The sequence below is a fragment of the Talpa europaea genome, assembly GCF_964194135.1.
Source record: "Talpa europaea genome assembly, chromosome: 9".
Taxonomy (NCBI): Eukaryota; Metazoa; Chordata; class Mammalia; order Eulipotyphla; family Talpidae; genus Talpa; species Talpa europaea.
Window position 1 is genome coordinate 69185842 of NC_140076.1, and position 21370 is coordinate 69207211.

Sequence of the window (21370 nt, forward strand, 5' to 3'; positions counted from 1 at the left end):
ACATGCTGCCCTTCTCCCACCCACCCAGGGACACCCAACAGCTCCTCCCTTTCCTCCCCCAGCCCCCAGCTTCGAGGAGCCCTGCCCAGTGGGGCATGTGAATATGCAATGGGAGCCCCGGGCTGGTCAATGGCAAGTGTGCATGCCGTGGCGTGCCGTTCCTGGGGCTGGCCGGTAACCCCATGTGGGGCCTGTCATGTGAAGTTCGTGCCCTGACTCTGTCTCAAGTGCATTCACGCACTTACACTTGGCCTTATGTACACAGCCTTGCCCGGCCGCCGGGGCGCGTAGGGATTTTAGCGGACGTGAATGTAAATAAATTATATATATATATTGCTAACCCAAGTGCTACTTCTCTCGGGGAAAGCCAGGGGTTGAGATCAATAGCCACAGAAGGGACACACAGGCTGTTCTGGGAGTCCTGAGTTACTAGACCTGACTGGGGAAACAGTCGGGTCTAGAACCTGGTCCAACAAGGCTGGTTCCTGGCGACTTCCTCAGACATGGGTCTTCTGGGCAAGGCGGCAGGCAACGGCAGTGACCAGCGCTGCACCTTTGCCGGATCCGTCCTCTGACTGCAGGAAAGTGACCACACAGCGAGGGGCCAGCTCCTGCACTGTGGCCGCCACCAGAGTGGAAAAGCTGTGAGGGGGAGGGGCTAAAGTAAGCCCAGGTTAACCAGGCCCCCTTGGCCAGGCCCCCTCCCCAGCCCAGCACCCAAACTCACTGGGGGTGCAATTTGTAGAGGGTCCCATCCACCCCCACAGACACGGTCAGCTCTTCCAGGCCCCGGTTCTCACGAATCTTCTCCACCACGGCAGCCACACCTGCCCCACAAAGCTGGGCAGCCCGCTGGGACACAGCCTGGCACACCTCCAGGACCATCAGGGCATCATCTGTGTTCAGGGGCAGCCCCAGATCCTCCAGGATGGCTCGGACCTGCCTCAGGGCCAGGCTGTCGCTGGGGATAGGAAAGAACAGAGCACAGAGAACCAGGGTCCTGCAGTCACTACCCACTTCTCTCACGGCTTCTCCATCCTCTGGGGTGAACCTCCCACCAACAAGCACTTCACCCAAAGTGGACAAAGAGACTCCTTTGGGAGGCTGGAGGAGGTAATGTAGGTCTCATGCACCTTTCAATCTCAGAGAGAAACTTGGTTTTGAAGATGTCCCTGGTCTGAAGATGCTGGGTCTGCTGGCCCCGGAAGAGAACTCCAAGACTGGTCAAATGCAAGAGAACATGGCGGACGATCTCCCCCAGGTACATGCCACTGATCATCTTCTCAAACCTGCACAAAATCATGTCTTTGCATAGGGCAGGAGACCTAGCCAGCCAGCCATCCTGCTAGGGCCAGCCCATACCTCTGCTTGCCGGGATTGATGGATGCCTGGTCAACACGTGCATCGAAGCAGGTGCTGAGCATGTCCAGAGAGCCATCATCCCCAAAGGCACCCCACTCCATGTTGATACACATGTTGCCAGAATCCCCGGGCACACTTGCCACATTCTGGAGTTCCTCCATGTAGCAGGCATTGGTGCCAGTTCCTGCAGAGAGATCCGATGGGGTAGGAGCCACTGACTGAGGCAGACAAGGCCCTGTTGAGCCCTTCCCATACTGAGAGGGCAAAATTTGGGCTCATTCCCTGCCTCTCAGTTACCCCATGCTCACAACCTGTCCAAGGTGCTGGTCCTGCCACCTTTCTGACATCTCTGCCACAGACCTCTGCCGCTGACCCTCCAGCATCAGCTCCTCCAGGTTTCCACTACTTTGAAGCCCCACCAGCACCGCCATCAGTGCATGTGTCATGCGAGCCCACGTGCTGCTAAAATGTCATTCCATTAGGAGGTATATGACAGGCCTCTTCCTGCGGGTGAGAGCCCACGCTTCCCAAACTGGCCATCAAGGCCTTTAATCAAACTAGCAGGTGTGAGCCAGGAGCTGAAGACTAAGAGAGGACTCAGACAAAACGAGGCCCACAGTGGCCACAGGTTGGGCAATGAGCAGCCAACTCTGATAGTGTGTTGTCTAAATAGACATGCAGGGCCTCCCAGGTGGCGCAGCGGTTGAGTGCTGGGTTGCGAAGCTGCCCGCGGCCTCTGCGGCGCCGGTTCGATCCCCGGCTGCTCCCCGGCCACCGGAGGAGGGTCCCACATGGCGCGCAGACCTCTCCTGCCGCCCGCTGCTCCCCTCAGCAGTGTACTTCGGTCCTTCTGCCTGCTCTGCTCCCCGCTCTGGCTCTGGTGAATTCTCTCGCCCTCCCGCGCTTCTGACTGTACCCAGTGCATGTATAAACCAAACAAACAAACAAATAGATAAATAAATAAGACATGCCTCTAGAAAATTAAAAAAAATAAATAAAAAAAAAAAATAGACATGCAAAGAAGAGCACTGTGGGGACCCTGATGACTGGTGAGTCTTCCAAGGCTACAGAGAGGAAGTGACATTTGTATTTGAGGTCAAGAAGCACAGAAAGGAAAGGCATTCCAAGCAGAGGGCATACCCTGGGTAAAGGCATCTCCCTCCTCCCCAACACTCAGTCAGCTCTAGGCAGGTGGTCTCCTGAACAGGCCCACCCAAAATTTCTCCATCCAGTTGTTTATTCTCACAGCATCTCTCAAGAAGACCCAGGTCTCGCAGGAGGCCAGAGCGGACCTTGTATTCTAAGAGACCAGTGCCCAGGGATCAGTGGAAGTCCTCCCTCACCTAACTGGATCCTTTCTTCCTAAGTCCCACTCATACTGCTTTCTCAACCTCATCACTCTGGCCTGCAGAACCAGATTCATCTCTCTGTGAATGCCATGTGATGTTCTGGGCTTAGCCACTGGCAGATGGTCAGTTCTGAGAAGGCAGGGAGTTCTCCTTCTTCTTGTCTTCCTGTCCCTTCATCCATCCCTCAGTTGGCCACAGGATAAGTGATTAATATAGACTTAAAATTTTGGAATACCTGGAGGACTCTCAGCCCTCCATCTCTATCCCCTGCCCCACAGTTCCTAGCACTGGTTGGGACCATGGCACCAGGAGCCAGGCATCATGCCAGGCATTGCCCCCTCTCGTTACATCCTCATGTCCCTTTGAGACAGGCATTATGACTCTCCATCTCAGAGACAGAGAAATGGAGGCTCTGGGACTTGCCCATGGTCCCGCAGGTACACGTGGCAGAGCCCGTATTTCCACCCAAATCTGTATGACTCCAAAACTCAGATCCATTGAACAGTGACCAAACGGAGTCTTTGAGAGCTTAAGTGACTGTGAGACAGCAGCTGAGCTGAGCTAGACCCCCCTTACCTGATAGAGGGTTCCAGTTCCCTATTGGGTAGAGGGGGATAATCCCATATCCCCCAAGCCAGGGAACATCTAACTCAAGAAACCACCAGGAGGCAGTGAATTATCATCAAACAGTAGGGCCCCTCCTCACCGACAATGAGGCCGACCTCGCAGCAGGGATCCTCATAGCCACAGGACATCATGGTCCCCACTGTGTCATTGACAATGGCAACCACATTCAACTCCACTCCCTGCACACAAAAGGATGCTGCTAGTTGCTGGGCAACGAGGTCGTCACGGCAACTGGTGCTGGACCCAAAGGTCTCTACAGCAGAGGGCCCCCCTGTCACAAAGCAGGGGACCCTTTGCTCCCCTCAAGGTCTGCTGAAAGCCCCAAAGCAACTATGGAGGCAGACCCCTTACCTGTTTACGCCCAATGGCTTCCCGCAGCAGACAAACAACATCTTGGCCCTCACAGTCTGATGCTTTAAAGCCTTTCGTCCAGTTCAGGAGGATGCCCTGCAATGGGGCCAAGGTGGGGCAGGAAGCTGTAGATGTATCTTACTCTGTTTCTCCAAAGCTTGGATCCCTTCAGTGTACACAATATCTCCCTCCCTGGCAGGATTCCCTGTCCACTCTGCCATAAGGCTGAGTACTCTGCCGTCTGCCCCCTCCCAACTCCCTGGGAGGCTTCTGGTATGAAGGGACCTATTAATAAGCCACAGATCTACGCATTCTATTATTAGAAGCCTCAATGGATCTGAGGGTCTGGCCATCTTAAGACATTTGCCCAGAAGGAATGGCCCTTTGTAATTGGGTTAGGAATGAACAGAGCTGATAAAGTGAGTGCTGCGTAGGTATGAGAAAGGGGCAGACCACAGATTCTAGTCTTTCAGAAAGAACTAGCAAGAGCTATGGGAATGGAAGGAATTTCTCCCAGTATTATTTCCTTTTATCCCTTTAGCCATGTAACAACAGATATTCTACACTCATTGTCTCAAAAATAGAAACCAGAGAGAGGAAGAGAAGAGATAGTCTAGAGGAGACCAGATCATGAGTAATAGCAAAGCTTCCCTGCTCCCAGACAAGGGAAGACCCCCCCACACACCAGCTTGGAGAAGGGGGGCAGGTGTAGAGGGGAGATCCGGCCAAGCCGAATTTTGGATGACTTCCGAGAAAGGAGTCCTATGTCCTTTTCTGTGGGGGAGGGAGGAGACAGAGGGATTTGGGTGATTTGAGAGCAGAGGAGGCCTCTCTCCTTCCCTATTTATGGACCACGGAGATGCCAAGACCCACAAGAGGAAGCAGCAGAGTCTAGACCACTGGAGTCTGGGTGACTCCCTGAGTCCCCCATGTCTGCCCATTCTGTACACAAGTGCAGCCAAGATGGGCCCCTCTGTGGAGAAGAGATCCAAATTGACTAACATGATGTTCTCCCCCCAAAAAACATTGTGGACTCAATAAAGTGATAGGAAATGCGGAAGACTGTGTTTCTTGCATGCTTCACTATGCATACTGAGTCCCACATGCTCTTCCCACTTGAAAAAGAATAATCAGGTGTGTGCATTTAGCTTAGCCTAGAGTGGAGCAGACCCACAAGAAGGCCCTGATGATTACTTGACTCAAAGGATCACCATGTAAAAGAAAGCTGAGGACAGTGTCTGAAAGGTGACAGTGGGAGCAGAGTGCGAGGACTGTGAAGATGGTGGAGTGGATGAGCACAGGCAAGAACACAATGGCACCCTTAGTGAGCTCCTGGTCACAAGAGCCTTTTTGACAGAAGAGATGCCTGAGCACCTGGCTCAGAGTTCTTGGAGGAGTTGTCCCCACGACAGGCCCCAGGTAGGGAGTTGAGTACTCTCATGAGGACACCCAGTCCCCAGCCAGGCCCTGAGAAGACACAGCAAAGGCAGGAAGGGGAGAGAAAGCTAGCAGCCCCTTCAAGAGAGCGGAACAAATGTGGTTCCCCTGGGTGTCATTGGTCCATGAACCAACGCTGGAGGTGACATAGCCCCTATGTCCCTCATGTAGTCCCTATCCGAGCATACACTGATTCTGAGGAGCCCAGACATCACCCGACTCTCCTGCTCATTACCAGCCCCAGAGGAGTCCACAGCCTGATCCTAGGCCTCTTTAGAGTCCTGCATTCCAGGCCACTTCACCACACCCCCTCCACCTAGGCACACCACACCTGGGGGAACTGAGACCGAGTTCAAACCCAACCAACCAGGGCCTCTACCTGCTCCCCCAGCTGGCCCAGGGCACTTGAAGCCCTCTCACTGGCCTCCTACCCACTCCAGGAAGGGTATGTAGGGGTCGAGCTCCCAGGGATGACTTCTCCTGGTCCTCCCTTCCTTACCTGGTCCAGGCCAATCTGCTTGCAAGGGAAGGAGAAGGTAAAACCCAGGGGGAGGCTCTGCCCACTCAGGCCCTGCTTCTGCTGGAAGTCCACAATGCAGTCCACGATGTGGTCGAAGAGCTGAGGGATAGGGCAAGCCAATGTATGGGGCCACCTCTTGCCTCAATCCTTCCCCACTCCTTACATCAGGCCCAGGCTGTGGGTACCTGCTGTCCAGAGCCCTGGGCTACACTCTCAGGGATGGAGTAGACCTGGTTGGTGATCTGCACACCTCCTGTAGCCACACGCACCAGAAGGACCCGAAAGTTGGTGCCCCCAAGGTCCAGGGCCAGGAAGTCCCCTCGTTCTGTGGGTACAGAGACCTTCAGTGCCAGGACAGAGCTGGACAGAGCTGGCTCCATCACAGCACACTGGGTAACTCCCTGAGCCTGTGTCCCAGCCCCACCCTCAGTCCAGGTCCTCACCGCTGCCATCAGGTGTGGCCCGGACGTAAGTGGGCAGCATGCGGAGGGAGGAGACTTCCCCTCGGAGCCCCTTGGCCATGGCCTCTCGCATCTGTGTCTGCACCGCTGCTAGCTGCTGTTGGCTCAACCGGAATGGTGCCAGGGTCTCCTCCAACAGGCGCCGGTGGGCAGCCAAGCGGGCAGCCACAGCGGTCACCATTGCCACACCCCGGCCACCCCCATCCACCGTTGGGATGAAGGACACATCACATTCTGGGGCCAGGAGCATCACTGTGTCCTGTAGAATGCTGAGGAACCTATACAGACACATACCAGGCACACCCTGGCTTGGTACCCAGTCCTGAAGCCCCAGGCCCCATTACTTAAAATCAGTTTAATTCTAAATCCATCTGTGCAACAATCATATGCCCAGCACCCCAGAAAACTCCTCCTTTGCACAGCCAAGGAAAAGCATCCTTTCTCTCCTCTGACTTCATTGGCCGCCCCCCACCTCCGGGTCCCACCTGGCCCTCACACTGTTTGGGTACCATTCGTACCCACTGCCCCACACCCTCCAGGTGCTACCACAAGCATACTGGTGTTCCTGCTACCTGCTGTTACAAGCTCGTGTGTATTCCCAGTACCTGGGGTGCCGCTCAAACACGCCACCTCCGGTGGCCACAGCAATCTGAAGCGTCTGCTGCTCCCGGCTGTGCTGGAGGCGGGTGAGGACAGCGGCCAGGGCAGCAGCACAGAGCCGGGCAGCCCGAGTGCACACAGCCACACACACCTGCTGCACGAGCTTGGCATCCGAGGCCCCGACGCTCAGGCCCAGGTCCTGCAGGACAGCCTGCACACGGGCTGCCCCGGCTGAGAAGCTGGGGGGACAGGGTGCGGCTTTGGGGCTCAAGTAGCCCAGAAGCTCCCAGCCTGGCCGAAAACCCCATGGCTATGCTATGGGCAGAGCCATACCCCCTCTCCCAAGATGAGATCCCTTTGTCCAAGTCCGCTCCCCTCTCCCACTCACCTCTCCATTTCAGCCACATGCTGCAGGAGGATGCTGCCCTGGCTCAGCAGGGAGGAGGAGACACAGCCTCCAAAGAGGACCCCACGCTCAACCAAGTGAACTAGCACCAAGCGCACCAATTCACCCAGGTACAGACCCCCAATCATCTTCTCAAACCTGCAAGTGGGAAGGGTTGCTAGCCAGAGCCTCTCCGAAACCCTCAGTTCACCCTGTCCTGCCTCCAACTTACTTTGGGGTCCCTAGACTAGAGGTTCCAGAAGCAGGTGGTCTCCCAGGAAATAGGTGTTTTACCCAGAACCTGCTGCATCCTTTTCCAGCTTAGGTGGGATTCAGGGGGCTCCTGAGGTTGGCATAACCCACAGGAAGACAGTAGACACTTTACTCAGCTTCCTCCACTGCCCTATCTGTCAGGGTTGTCCAGAGTCAAGAATAAGGGAAGAGAAGGAAAGGCTGAAAACTCTGGATTCTAGAACCTCAAACCCTTCCTTCTTTGAGTCTGTCTAGGCCCTCCCAAGGGGTAACCTGGAGACCCTTCAAGTGAGAGAGAGAGAATGGCTGGAGGGCTCAAACAGAGGGATAGCAGAGGGAGAGAAAAGCAGAGCAGGGATGGGGCCTGGAACAAAAGTTTGGCTCACCTCTGAGCACCAGGATTCAGGGACTGGTGGTCCAGGGCATGGTCAAAGGTGGTCAGCACTGGCCCCAGGGCCTTGTCATCGCTGAAGGAGCCCCACTCAACACTGACACAGACACGGCCCCGGTCCTCATCCAGTACTGCCACATGCCGTGCCTCCTCCATGTAACATGCATTGGTGCCAGTGTCTGGCAGGGAAGACCCCATCAGGGCCTGCCCACCAGGCAGCCATGCACAAATCCACCCACCACCCACCATCACAAATGGTCCGCAGCTCACCTACAACGAGACCGATCTCACATGGCCCAACCCCCGGTTCACAGCCCATCATGGTGCCCACCGTGTCATTCACCACGGCAACCACATCGATGCTATAGGCCTGGACAATGGAGAGGGCAGAGGTCATAGTCAGCCTGCATGGGCAAAGCAGAGAACCTGGGGAATGGGCAGGACTGGGGCTTCAATGGAGATACCCAGAGCCCATTAAACATGTGCGTCCCCATGCCTGCACTCTTGGGTACCATATGCTCCAGGATCTCCCACCCTATAGAGAGTTTTCCTCCCATTCCACACCCACCCTGCCTCCTCCACCCCCAACTCAGGCCCTGGAGGGCTCCACTTCCCACCTCAGTCATCACCTCCAGAATATCTGTGCTCCCCACAGGACCCAGGTGAGATGAGCAAGCATGGCACCTTGAAGACTGCACCCTAGACACCTCCTCGAGAGGGCCTCCTCCTGGCCTCCTCCTTCCCAAGCCTGTTCCTTCCAGCCTTGACTTCTGCCACTCACACACCATAGCAGTGAGTCCAGACAGAACCCTTTCTCACACATCCAGACTTGTGTTCATGACCTTCTCTGAAAGGACATACCTGCCCAATGCCAGCATGATACGCCTGGCAAACGGATTGTTCAAGGCCCTGTTCTGTCTTGGTGGCCCTCCCCAGCACACCCAGTGTCACTGGGCTCCTCAGCAGGGATGAGCTGTCATTGGAATGCTTTCCCCACTAGATGACAGTATCAAGTCATTTCACCTGTTTCCACAAGAGTCCTAAACATTTATTTGACTTTTCTTAGTCTCAGTCTCCTAACCTATAACATGGGAATGGATGCAGCATTTAACCCAGGGTTAAACACAATAAAGAATATAAACAGGAAAGGAAAGCAGGTCTTTTCAGAAGCATTGGCATTGCCTGTGGGTAGCTGGTGTGGTCTGCACAGGCAGCCCTCCCAGCATCCCTGCCTCCACTCACCCCCTGCCTCTGGATGGCTTCTCGCAGCATCTGGACCACATCCTGGCCTTCCACACCACTGCACTTAAAACCTTTTGTCCAGGAAATGAGGGTGCTCTGGGGGCAGAAATGCTGGGTCACTCTTCCAACAATCTTCACGGGGCTGCCCATCACAGCCTCCACCCTCCATCCCCATGCCCACTCTGCCTTACCTTGTCCAGGCCCGTCTGGTGACAAGGGAAGGGGAAGTTGAACCCAAGCTGCAGACTCTGTTTGTCCAAGGGGAGCATATCCAGGAATTCCGACAGACAGCGGGAGGCAAAATCAAAGAGCTGTGGGACAGGAGACAGGTGGGGGCTCAGCTCTGCACACTGGAGCCCCAACTGCCCAGCAAGCTCCAGGGATTAAGCACTGAGCACTCACCTGCTCACCGGGACCCAACATCACCTCTTGGGGAATCACAAACTCCTGGCTTTGGGGCTCCATCCTAGGCCCAGCAGTGCCCATCAGGGTCACCCACAGAACACGTAGTGAGGCCCCTGTGGCCCCCAGCTCCAGCACCACAAAGTCTCCTTGCTCTGGGGGCAAGAAGATCATAGGCACACAGCTGGCAAGACAGCCTTCTGCCTGCCTGAAACACCCCCAAAGCCCACAGAATCTGGGCAAGGGACCTTAGAAATAGGGATGGGAATAAGGAACGTGCCCCATTTCCAGATCAAAATACTTTCCCCAGGGCTGGCCCCCTGTCTTAGTCTATGCCACCCACCAGTGCCATGTGGGGTAGACCCCACAAAGGTGGGCAGCATCCGGACAGCAGAGGCGGAGCTGGCCTGCCCCTTCAGTGCCTGCTCCATGGAGGCCAGGAGGCTAGCTTGGATCTGCCGCAGCTGCGCCTCCGTCACCTTGAACTTCTGTAGACACTCCTGCACCTGGGGAGAAACAGAATGACATCTGGATCTGCTTGACCTAGCCCTGTTTCCCGATTCTAGCCAAAACAGAGTCTAGTCCTGCTCAGCTCATCCCCACAACCCCTCACCAGTCCAGACCAGAACTCATCCCTTGGTTTCCCCAAGAGATGGTGTGTGCCGTGCCTGAGCCCTCTGGAGCCTGGCTTGTCTCCCGGTACATGTCTGCCTCCTGGCCTCTTCACACAAGCACAACTCTCTTTAGCTCACATCCTCAGAACACTCCTTTCTAGAAGGAGGACCCACCTGCCTCCGCCTCCTACTCCATTCTCTCCTGGCTCCTGCTCAGCTCCCTACATTCCCCTTCACTTCTTTGAATTTGAAGTTTGACGAGGCCTTTCCAGCCACATACATTACAGATCCACTCTGGCTTGCCAGAACCTAGGCAGTTGTTTTTAGTGAGCAAATGAACAAGGGCGTGAATGAACTTCAAGTTCAGGTGCTTCCCTCTCCCAATCCACTCAGGAGGAGCCTAAGCAAGCCCAGCACAGGAGAGCCTGGAGCCATCCCTCCCATCAGCCGGCCGTACTTCCCACAGACACTGGCTGCCCACTGTTCCAAGCCCTGTGCACTGCGTGACCCACCCAGCCCTACACTGGGGAGCTAGGACTCCATTGTAGGGGAAGAAAATAAGCAAAGAAACATGTAATATAGTTCTGGTAGTGATGGTAGAAAAGAAAGGCAGGAACTGAATTTAGAGAGTGGGCAGGAGAAGAGGGATTTTGGGATTTTGGTCAGGGCAGGTCTCCCTGAGGAGGTAGCCTAAATGAAGGAAGGGAACAAGTCATTTGAAGATCTAAGGAAAGAGTGTAAAGGGTTTTTCTTCAGAAGAAGAGGATGAATTTGGGGTAAGGCAGGGCCAGGCGGGTACCAGAGTAGGTAGGCCGGGATGCAGAGGGTGGGACACCATGTTCTTATCCAATGGAAGACTGAGATGAGGAAGCTTCCATCTCTGGATGGAGAACTCCCCTAAGGGCCCTCTGGCCCATTCATCAAAGAAGCCCCAAGGGCCTCCCTGGGTTTCTTGGGGACTCACGGCCCTGTGATTGCATTCTCCAAGGCCTAACCTTTCCCCGGCCCCCACCTGCTGTTGCCCAGGGATACCATTCCTCAGATGCCACGGGACTTGTACCTGAAAAGTAACTACTCAGGCACGCAGAGAGAACCAGCTAAAAGAGCTGCCCATGGAGGGAGAGAAGGGAGACTCGGTTGTACCCCTGCTTTAGGGAGGGAATGGGAACACCTCTGAGGCAAGTGATCCTAAGTGGCGTCAGATGTTTCCTTCCAAGTTTATGTTACAGCAGATGCTTTTTGCAGTCATGTGCACTAGGAGGGATGAGTCCTGTGTTATAAATGAGGAAACTGAGGCACAGAGAGGGAACATCATTTGCCTGGCCCACTGATTGTAGAGATGTTTCCACACACATGTGAAATGAAGTCTTATAAAAATTAGCAATTTCCTGAAAAGAACCCAAAGCTGATGAAGTCTGCAAGTGAAGAAATCCCATGGGTCCTGGAATAAGAAAATTTATATCTGAGTCTTCACCCACCACTTCCTGGCTATGTGGCCTGGCCTGTGACAAATCAAACTGAGAGAATAATAATACTCAGAAGGCCTGCACACCAAGAGCTGGGTCTTGTCCTCAGCTCAGATCCACACAAAGCAGCTGGCTCCAGGCAGGCACTCATGAAGGATTTGTTGATTGAGTGGTTGTGGTGACAAAAGAACTAAAGGGGATAATGTATGTGAAAGTGTAAAGTGCTGTTCAGATATAAGGGGTGTTTTATCACAGTTTAATGACAATAGCAGTTCTGGGGAAGTCTATGACTTGAGCAAATGGATGTTTTTCTTCCTTTTCCTCCTGGGTACAGTGAGAGGAGCAAGAAATAACTGGGAGATGGGCAGAGGCCACAAAAGATTATGGAGGACTTCCCTGACCGAATCTGATGGGTGTGAAGTAGCCAGGAGCAGCTACTGAAGTCCTCCCTGCAGGAAGAGTAGGAAGAGGCCACAGCCAGGAGAGCGAGGGCAAAGCCTCAGACAGGGTCAATTCAATATGGCTACACTGGTGGCTCCTTTGAGCAACTTGCTGCACCGGTCAGTCTGACCCTATCACTCACCTCTCTGAGCAGGTTTTCTCCTCTATGAAGTAGGAACAAATATAGCACCCACTTCTCAGAGGGTCATGAGGCTGAGAAGACCGTAGCTGTTAAAGGGTGGAATAATGGCCAGCCAGGAAGACATATTCAATGAAATGTGGGTTCCTTTTCCTCTGTGCGGGAGAGTCTGGTTCCAAGCAGAGCCCAGGGTAACACGTTCAGTAAGGGACTCTGAGACAGGGCTGGGCTCTCACCACACAGCCACATGAGCCTGGTCCTCAGATCATCGTGGGAAGGGGAGTTGAAGTAGAGGCCTGTGGAGCTGATGGGGACCAAGGTCACAGGAAATTAAGCATCTGTGAAGTCTCCCAAAACCAAAGGAAATTATCTTTAAACTACAGATGTGTGTGTTGGTGCCAGCAGGGGAAATGTGGGACTGGCACAGGGAGGAGAGGGTGGTGGTGACAGACCCTAGAGAAAGCCCAGTCATGGCTCAGTCCTGTGGCCCAGTTATGGGTTGGGCCCAGAGGAAATGCTTACAGCAGGGCCTGGGGCAGTGTTGGATTGAGGTGAAGTGGGAGCATAAAATGCAGTAAGCAGTGATGCCCCCACCATTTGTGCAGTAAGACAAGCCTAGCAAAGCAAACCAGTACCTAAAGAAATGACAGGAACCAATTCAAAAGCCCTTTCCTGGGGCCCTCCTCTATGCAAGTTCTTTTTCTCCATTAGCTCGCTTCATCCTACAGGGGTCACGGGGAAGACTAGATCTTATTTTCCTCCATTTGCTGATGAAGAAACAGAGAGTAAGAGGTCTGAAATGACTTACACAAGTATTTCCTGCTTGAGGGTGTGGTAGGCAAGGGCAAGATGACAGAAAAAAAGAGAAACTCACTTCTGAGTTAACCCAAGGCGTGTGGCCTCTGCTACAGAATCACTTCTGAGTTAAGTTCACCCTGAAATCACCTGTGGGCCTGTGAGGACTGTGCTGAGGGGGTAGGGGGAGGCATGCAGGAGTGACTGGAGCTGTAGGGAAAGGAAGGGTCCTAAGAACACAGGAAGGAGGAGAGGGCACTAAGCAAGGAAGTGTTGAAAACCCCTAAGACTCCTTTCTAGACAGTGCCAATCCATTCCCCGTGTGGCAAGGTGGCAAAAAGAGTATATTTATAACTGAGACACACCAGCTCAAGGTCCTGTCAGGCCTTAAACTCAAGCCACTTCATCTCTTCATGAGCCTCCTCTTCATATGCTCCAAAATGAGATCACCCCCTCCTGGCAGTCATGTGGAGTCTCCAAGGAGGTGGAAGGCTCAGCTGTACCATGGGATCTCCAGCCCATGCTGCCTTTGACAGCCTTGCACAGTCAGGAGATGGGAGCCCCCTGCTGAACTTACCAGCTCAGAGCTGTCTGAAAGGCAGGGCAAATCCTTCTGGGGGCAACCTGGGACTCTGTTCCCCCTCAATGCTCCAGGCCCCATGGCGTCCATGTGATTCCACATTGTAGGGTGGCCACCTACGGGAGCAAAGGGGCAGCAGGGTGAACCATTTACTCTGCAAGCCCTAGGAAGCCATAATCCAGACCCTGAACTTTCTTCCTTGTGAAGGTCACCAGGAACGAAGTTGTGGACACAGCTCAGAAACTCTGACCATCAGAGAGCCTTTAGTAATCAACCAGAAGGCCCCCAGAAACATGTGGAAGAAGAGAACACTGGGAAGGCTGATTTTTCAATCCAAAGCCATTCATCCATTGTTGTTCATTCATATTTACTGGTTCCTGATGCTGTGTCAGATGCTGGGGTACAGATGAAGCAGACCTACATCCTCCATCTAGACCTACCCAGCCTCACCAACAATCACAGTACACAGATGGTGATAAAGATGGACATGCTGTTGTGTTTAAAGATTTGGAACACAGGACATGGTGTTAGAAGTTGCCAAAGATATGCTGGAGAAGCAGGCAGGACTATGGAGGGACTTCATGCCAAGCTACACTGTGTAAGTTTCATCCTGATGATGATAGGGAGCTGTGGACAGGGGTGCTTCAGAAAGGAGTTCTACTAATGTTGGGACTTTGGGCAAGGCATTCACCACTTATTCGAATTTCAGTTTCTTCATCTGCAGCACAGAAGGAAAAACTTACCTTCACAAAATGGAATAACACCTGGGATAATACTTTAGGAAATTTAATGCACAACACAAATGTTAGCTCAAGGGTGGGTTTTGGAAGATGCAGTGATGCCAAGCTAAAAGACCCCTGCGCTCAGAGTCAAGGTCTCAGCTCTCTGCAAAGCAGCTGCCCTGGGTCTCTCAATTCCAAGGTCTCAATTTCTTTATCTCCAAATGAGGAGATACTGAAAGAGCGCCTTGCTCAGAGTGTGTCTCCTCATTTGCTTAGCTGAATCTGAATGGAAAGTGAATGAGCCTCAATTTTCACTGCCATCACAGGACAAAAATTCAGTTCTTGTAACAATTCATGGAGTTAATGGTTCTCAAAGCCCTTTGCACACAGTAAAGAACATATGAAATGTCAGGTGTTTTGCTCACTCAAGCTAGAGGTGGTGTGGCTGTCCCTGGAAGATTCCAAGGGAGCCTTCAGTGAGTCAGGTGTCCTTCAGGGGTGGAGGAAGAGGGAGATGCAGGGGGAAAATAGTGCAAAACTTTATATTATGGCATTGCAGCCCTTTACAGTGTCTACAACCTGTTCCTTCTCGCCGTTCCCCTCTACACTCTAGGTGCAGTGACTGCCTGGTCTCCTGCCACTGAGACTTCATCCACAGTGCTCCCCAAGTCTGGAACTGCTGTGTCTGACTCATTCATGCACCTTCAATACCCAGCTCGGGTTTTGGCACAAGTAGGTGTTAATACAGCTTTGAAAAACTGAGCGCAAGGGATCAGTATTACCAAGAAATATAACAAATCTTCCCAAAGATGCATTTACCTAGACTCAGTTTCTACATCTGCCAGTGGGAAAGTTAATTTCACCCATGTTACAGGTCTGTTTCAAGGATGAATGGGGTAAATGAAGCATTTACCTTTGGAAAGGGCCAAGGGCTGCACATGTGGTGAACTTTCATGTTCAAGGCTCAGCTGGCTCCCTCATTCACTCACTCTCTTACTCATTCCCTCTTCCATTCATTATTTAGTCAGCACTTCTATATGCCAGATTCTGCAGCTTCTCCCAAGAAATCCTGGTGTTTACCTTCTCAGTAAATGTATTCATTTCTGTCTCTTCCAGATGACAACCCCTGTGGGGAGGAACAAGTCCCCCATATCACTAGGCCTGCCTGCCCCCAAGAATCCAGCCCAGGATCTGCATATGTTTAAGTGTGGCCCCTTGGTTTTTAACTCAGTGAATCAACTACATGGAGTGAGTCTTCCTTCTGAAAAGTATCCAGGGACTGCTGCTAAGACTAGGAGCCACCCAGGAGGACCAGCTGGCTTAGTCTTTCCAGACTCCTCTAGTACAGGCCAAGCAGAGGACATGAGGGCGAGAGGCAGGAGCAGCACAGGCAGGAGTCTCTTACCAGGGAGAAGCAGCAGTTGGTTGCTCTCCTCGCATCCAAGCTCTTTTCTCTCAACTTGAGACATCCCACTGTCCTGGTTTGCACCCCAAAATAAACCTCACGACCTGAGTTACAATGTTTCCAAGTCCCACCCTGTTCTTCTGCAACAGCTAATTGAGGAAGTTGCATTTCCTTTTCAATCTGCCTGAGGTAGGCAGGGCCATGATGCAAATAAGCAAGATGACCTCGGGAAGCAGGAGCCCTAAACTGGCCCAGGGACTCTGAACTGGGATATCCCTTCTGTGATGCTGGGGATTTTGTCCATTTACATCCAGTATGAATTTTGAGGTAGTGGCTCACCCCTGCAAAGGAGATGTAGGGACCGAGCCTGGGAAAGGTGCTGTAAACTGCTTGTCCAAAATGTGGAAGTACTAATGAGCCCAAGGCAATGTGGGAACACAAGAGTAAGAGACTAACTCTGCCCTAAGTTGGTCAGGGCAAGTTGAGGAGGCTGAGTCTTGAAGAATGGCATTATATTGGCAGAAATGGTGCTGGACTGAGAGAACATGTAAAAAATCATGGAGCACAAAGCACCTTCATGAAATGGGGTACAGATTCAAGGGCCTAAAGTGGATACGTGTGGGTGGGTCTATAGGGTGGGAGAGGTGACAGGCAGACTTTAGTCTATAGACCAAGTGGGGAGAGTAGGGTCTTCCCTACTGGAAAGAGAGAGTTTCAGGCTGCAGTGCCATTGTTGGTCAACTTGGTTTTCCCTGACCAACTTGAATGGGTGTTCCTCTAAATCTATATTCCTCAAAAAGTTCCCCAAGGTCATGGCATTAGGAAGTGGGCCCTTTGGGAGGTAAAGAGGTAGGGAGGGCAGAGCCCTAACAGTTGGGATGTCCTCATAAAAGAGGTCCAGTCCTCCACGTGAAGATGAGAAGTTGGCTGTCTGCCACTCAGATGAAGGCCCTCACCTAACCAGGCTGGCATCCTAATATTAGACTTCCAGTCTCCAGAACTGTGAGAAATAAATGCTTTTTGTTTATAAGGCACTTGTGGTATTTTGTTAGAGCAACTTGACCAGACTAAGACATCATCATGGTAGGAAATTAGACATACTGCACCAATTTTCATTTCAGGGGAATTGGTAGGCAGATACTTTAAAACTCTGGACCACCTCATCATCAGTAACCCTGTCATTATCCAGATTGTAGTGGCCCCCACTCAACAGCAGAATGGAGGCCAGGAATGACGGGTCTTATCTCACTTTTGGTATGACCAGGCCTGGAAACATGTCAGATACAAGCCCTGCTGCACAGTTCACTAAGTACCAATCAGGCACCAGGCTCTGAAGGGTAAGAAGTCAGGGTAAGAGCAGAGAAGACAGACTGGCTATCACCTACAGCATCTTGTCCAGTCTGAGTTCCAGTCTCAACCTAGCTGAGTTGGGAGAAACTTTGGAACTGAAAGTAACAGGCCCATGCCGAGAGTACCAGGGTATGCAGTCTTCTGAGTCAGGGTGAGGGCACGCACCTAACAAGCAATACCAGGACTCTTCATCTGCATTTCTGGAGGCCATTTCCCCAGTAGTCAGGGTGTCATTTCCCCAGCAGTCAAGCTCTGTCAGAACCTTTGAAAGGAGGGGTGGGCTGGGGTTTTGGTCTGTGAGCAGCTGTGGCAGGCGTGGCTCTAGTGGGGGCACAGCAGAGGCCCAGAGTTCTCTTCCAACACCAAATGCCCAACAAGGGAAGGACAAGTCCTGACAAGGCTGCCTCATAGCCCCTTAAGGCCAGACTCCAGCTGTCCAAAGGAACTAAGGAATGGGGAGAGGCAGTCAGCTGGGGAAAGGTAGGCTACAGCTAGAGCCCCACTGCTAGGCTGGGAGCCAGGCCCTCTCTGCTTGGAGCTGCTCAGACTTGCTTCTCACAGCACAGTGCCTTGGAGCCAGGCACATAGGCGCCCTTTAAGCTGGCCCACCAAGCCCTCCATACCCTTGTTCTGCTAATGCGCTTCCTCCAGCCATCAAACTGCTTCTTGCCATTAGGACTTTGTTCATGCTAATCTGTCTGGAATGACCCCTCCTTTGCCCTCTCTAGCCTTTTTACCTAATTTTTCTTCATTCTCTAAATGACACTTCAGTCATCATCAATGCTGGGGAGCCTTCCCCAACGAGTTACCTCTGGCCCTGACCCCTGCTGTGTGTGGCCTATTGAAATACTCTGGTTTCCACTGTTAAGTCTATAAAATCATCTGTTTAGGTGTTTGTCTTCCCCCACTGTAGTGCAGGTTCCCAGAGAATGTTTCTTACTCATTTTTGGAGCCCCAGGGCCAATTCTAGACTTGACAGGAAATAGGTACCAATTAATTTTTGTTAAATTGAAGAGTCCTCCCACAGCCTTGACAGTTCAGGGCTTTTGAAACTGATAGGCAATAAGCAACCTCTTCCTGCCTTCCTGATGTATGTAGTGACAGCAGCCTATCCACTCTGGATTTATAGTTTCTTCTATCTTCCCACTGGTACTTCTCTCCCATCTACCCACTATCTGCCTCCCCTCACCCCATTTCCATCTATTAAATCAACGTAGGGCCAAAGCTCACAGGTGAGAATGAATCCATCCAAGCCTGAAATTTCCAGTGAGAGGTAGGAGGTATAGTGTAGTACAGAGAGCATCAGCTCTGGCGTTAGACACGCCTGCTTTCAAATAACATCCCATTTACCAGCTATATGACCTAAGGTGAATTTCTTTACTTCATGAGCCTCAGTGTTCCACAAATAAAACATACAGACTAATTTCTCCACAGGATTTGCCTTAGGTTGGGTTCCTCCAGAAGCAGATCTATCTGAATACAAATAGGTTAACTGGGAAGTGATCTGGACCAGGGTTGGGATTAGGATGAAGCAGTGAGGTGATTTAGCACAAAATGTGAAGGCCACTCTGAGTTCACAGTGCCCACCCTGCCTTTACATGCCTTTACAACTCACTCTAGTCCTAGCCCTGATTCAAGAAGCACTGACAGGAAAGCAAGAAGAAAGGAAGAGCGGGAGGAAAGAGGGAGGGAGGGAGGAAGTCAACAGAATATACACTGTTAAATTGCTGTTGAGAGCTACTAAGGCTCAATCCCACAGGGAAACTCTGGGAGAAGGTAGAACACAGCCAACTGAAAGAATGACCTTGGGAGTTGAGGAAGGTGAAGTATTTATCCTCCAATTTCCATCTTTCTAAGGCTAGGGGCTGCCTCAGGGGTCCTAACGTCCAGCACTCCCAGCCTATGCCACACACGAGCCTAGAGAAGTACAAAAGCAGAGGGCTGCAGGTTCTTATAATAGGCTCTTTTGGTATATAATAGAATGGCGAGTGTCCAGGGAGAACAGGTAAGGCACAGCCTCTGCCAGAGAGGGCTATTTTAAGGATAAAATGAAATAACACAACCACAGAGCCTAATCTAGAGATGCCCCCTTCTCTTTCCTAATATGTGGCAATAACTTGTGAAGTTCACAGAGCTTCGCAGTTCTCCCTGAGTTGGCAGCACAAGGAGCACTGCTGCTCATTTTTCAGAAGAAGCTAAAGAACACCCACAGGTCCTAGGAGAACCCTAAATGCCCAGGACCCAAGCTTGCCTTGGAAGACTGGTGGTTGATGAAGCCAACACAGTAGAGGGCTCTCTCCTCTAAGAACTTATTTGCACTTCATCTCTGGCTTTTACACCTCTCGTTCTAACACTACTTATGGACATGTAAAATTAGCATCACTTTAATAACAACTGCTGCCACTTACTCATCATCTCTCAAGTGATAGATACCGCACCTAGTACCCATTATCTTAAACCTGAGAATCCCAAAGGTATGACTTTTCCCACTTTATGGACAAGGAAATTAGGTTTCAGAGAAGTTAACTTTTATCAGATGCAGTGGTTCAGACTCCGGCTGATGTGATACTCTTTCTACTTTCTTCACTGTCTCATTAATGCCCTTCCCACAGGACCAGTAGCACAGGAGAGTAAGACAAATAAGCAGCCTTTACAATTGACTGCCCCCTTGGGCGGGAACAACAGTCTAAGGGTAGCTGTTTTCACTTGATTCCTATTAGCTATTCCTGGTCCTGCTGATCCACAATTTCGTCCAACAATTTGCCACTGACCCATGTTCTAGGGAGACTGCTCAATTTTAAGCTAAATAATTCACTTTCTAGAATCAGCCATTTCCCTTTTCTTATCTTCAGGCAGAGAGATAAATATACTATATCCTGTTTATAGAGCTCTACCTCCAATAGATTGCCATTTAATGAGAGAGAAGACTAGTAAAAGCTAAGCTGATGGGACATAACTGATAAACTACTTTTCATTGGAAGGAAAACAGGAAAATAATCAATACTAGAGTAAAAATATAGCATTTTCTACAGGACTGAAGGGGTCTCATTGCCATAGACAAAAAGTGGCTTTATTTGTTCCTCTAAGCATTTGCTTCCTCATCTGAAAAATTTGGGAGGGATGATATCTACAGGTTGCCATGAAGATTAAATGTCACTGCCTGAACTATAGTGGTTGCTAAAAAAAAGTCTTGTGTGATGTTGGCTGCAGTGTCAGCACCATCCCACACCAAGACATGGAAGCAACACACAGCGCGCCTGCCATCCTGCCATCTGCTAACAGAGTGCTTGTGTACAAAGGCACCTAGGCAGGCAACATGCCTAAAAGGCTGTACAATGCCTTCCATTCCAGCTTCTCTGAGGCCCACAGCCTAGTATTGACTTCATTATCATTTTAAAATAAAGAGACCAATAGCTTTGACTTAATAAATCAGAAGGTAGGAGAGTCTAAGTGGTGACACTTGTTAATACTGTCCAAGCATCCTTCCCTGGTCAGCAGCCACCCCTCACAGTCTTCTATTACATCTTCAAATCAGCTTGAGCCCAAGCTGGCTTTCTTAACAGCCTTATTTGGTCATATCCCCAAGTAGTTTTCCTGCTATTCAACATCCTCTGTCCTTTGGCGTCCACTCATGCATTGAGGACCACATCTCTACTGTATACTGGAATTTTTCTGGGCAATGTGGTTGAGAATGTATACTTGTCAACAAATGTACTAAAATAGAAGCTATTTCCTGTTGCTGGTATGACCTTTGACAGCAAGAGAACCAATCCTGGTTTTAATAGATGAATATCCCTATCATCCCCACTGGTTAATCTAGGAAGAGAAAAAAATTGCATAGAAATTAATAACAACATTCACTTACAAATTCCTGGGAACAATGGCAGGACAGATCCCTCAAAAGTTCTACACTCTGGCTAAGAATTCTTAATTGCCTAAGTCAGCAAGATGAAGTGATAGGTCACTGAATGGCAGGGATAGCAGAATAAAAAGTAGACTCAGTGCCCTGGCACCTTCCAGAATGTCAAGATCAAGGGACTATCCACACAGGTTAGGAATTGTGCACTATACACTCAATGACTACAGACAGTGCGTCAAAGACCAGTAATAAATTCATTTGGAATCATGTAATTTATGTCTGAGAACTAGCTCCACAATTAAAATACTCCCATCCCAAATCCCACAACACAGAGAAAAAATGAAAGCAAAATCTTGTTGAAGTAAAATTTCATACAAACATAGATAAATATATTTAAATTTTCTTTTAACGATTCAAACAGACTGTTATAAAACAGAATACTATACACAGATATTGGTATAGATTATAGAAAACGTAAAAACTAGAATGCTGAAATGGTGCTGGTGCTGAAAACTGCAGGGCTGAAACTTACTCAACAAAGAACTGGAGGCCACTAAGGCTTAATGAACATGGCCCACCCCTACTGCTAATGGCTTTGTCAACCTTTGGACCCTAGAAAT

General features: G+C 50.9%; 1 protein-coding gene across 2 annotated transcripts; it reads right to left on the bottom strand.

Moving 5' to 3' along the window:
* Positions 1-497: 497 nt before the first annotated feature.
* On the bottom strand, positions 498-9879 carry HK3 (hexokinase 3; the record flags this gene model as incomplete). Of its 2 annotated transcripts, none has more annotated exons than XM_084243489.1 (17): positions 9723-9879; positions 9380-9534; positions 9169-9288; positions 8978-9073; positions 8006-8105; positions 7731-7914; positions 7096-7251; positions 6713-6946; positions 6090-6250; positions 5832-5971; positions 5626-5745; positions 3690-3785; positions 3418-3517; positions 1363-1546; positions 1134-1289; positions 728-961; positions 498-642 (listed from the first exon to the last, which is right to left on the bottom strand). In XM_084243489.1, exons 1-17 carry the CDS (start codon positions 9808-9810, stop codon positions 498-500), a joined length of 2469 nt encoding a protein of 822 aa, XP_084099615.1. In that variant the 5' UTR covers positions 9811-9879. The 2 variants fall into 2 exon arrangements, with proteins under 2 accessions (XP_084099615.1, XP_084099614.1); XM_084243488.1 differs by having other exon boundaries at positions 6090-6385; positions 9723-9825.
* Positions 9880-21370: the final 11491 nt, after the last annotated feature.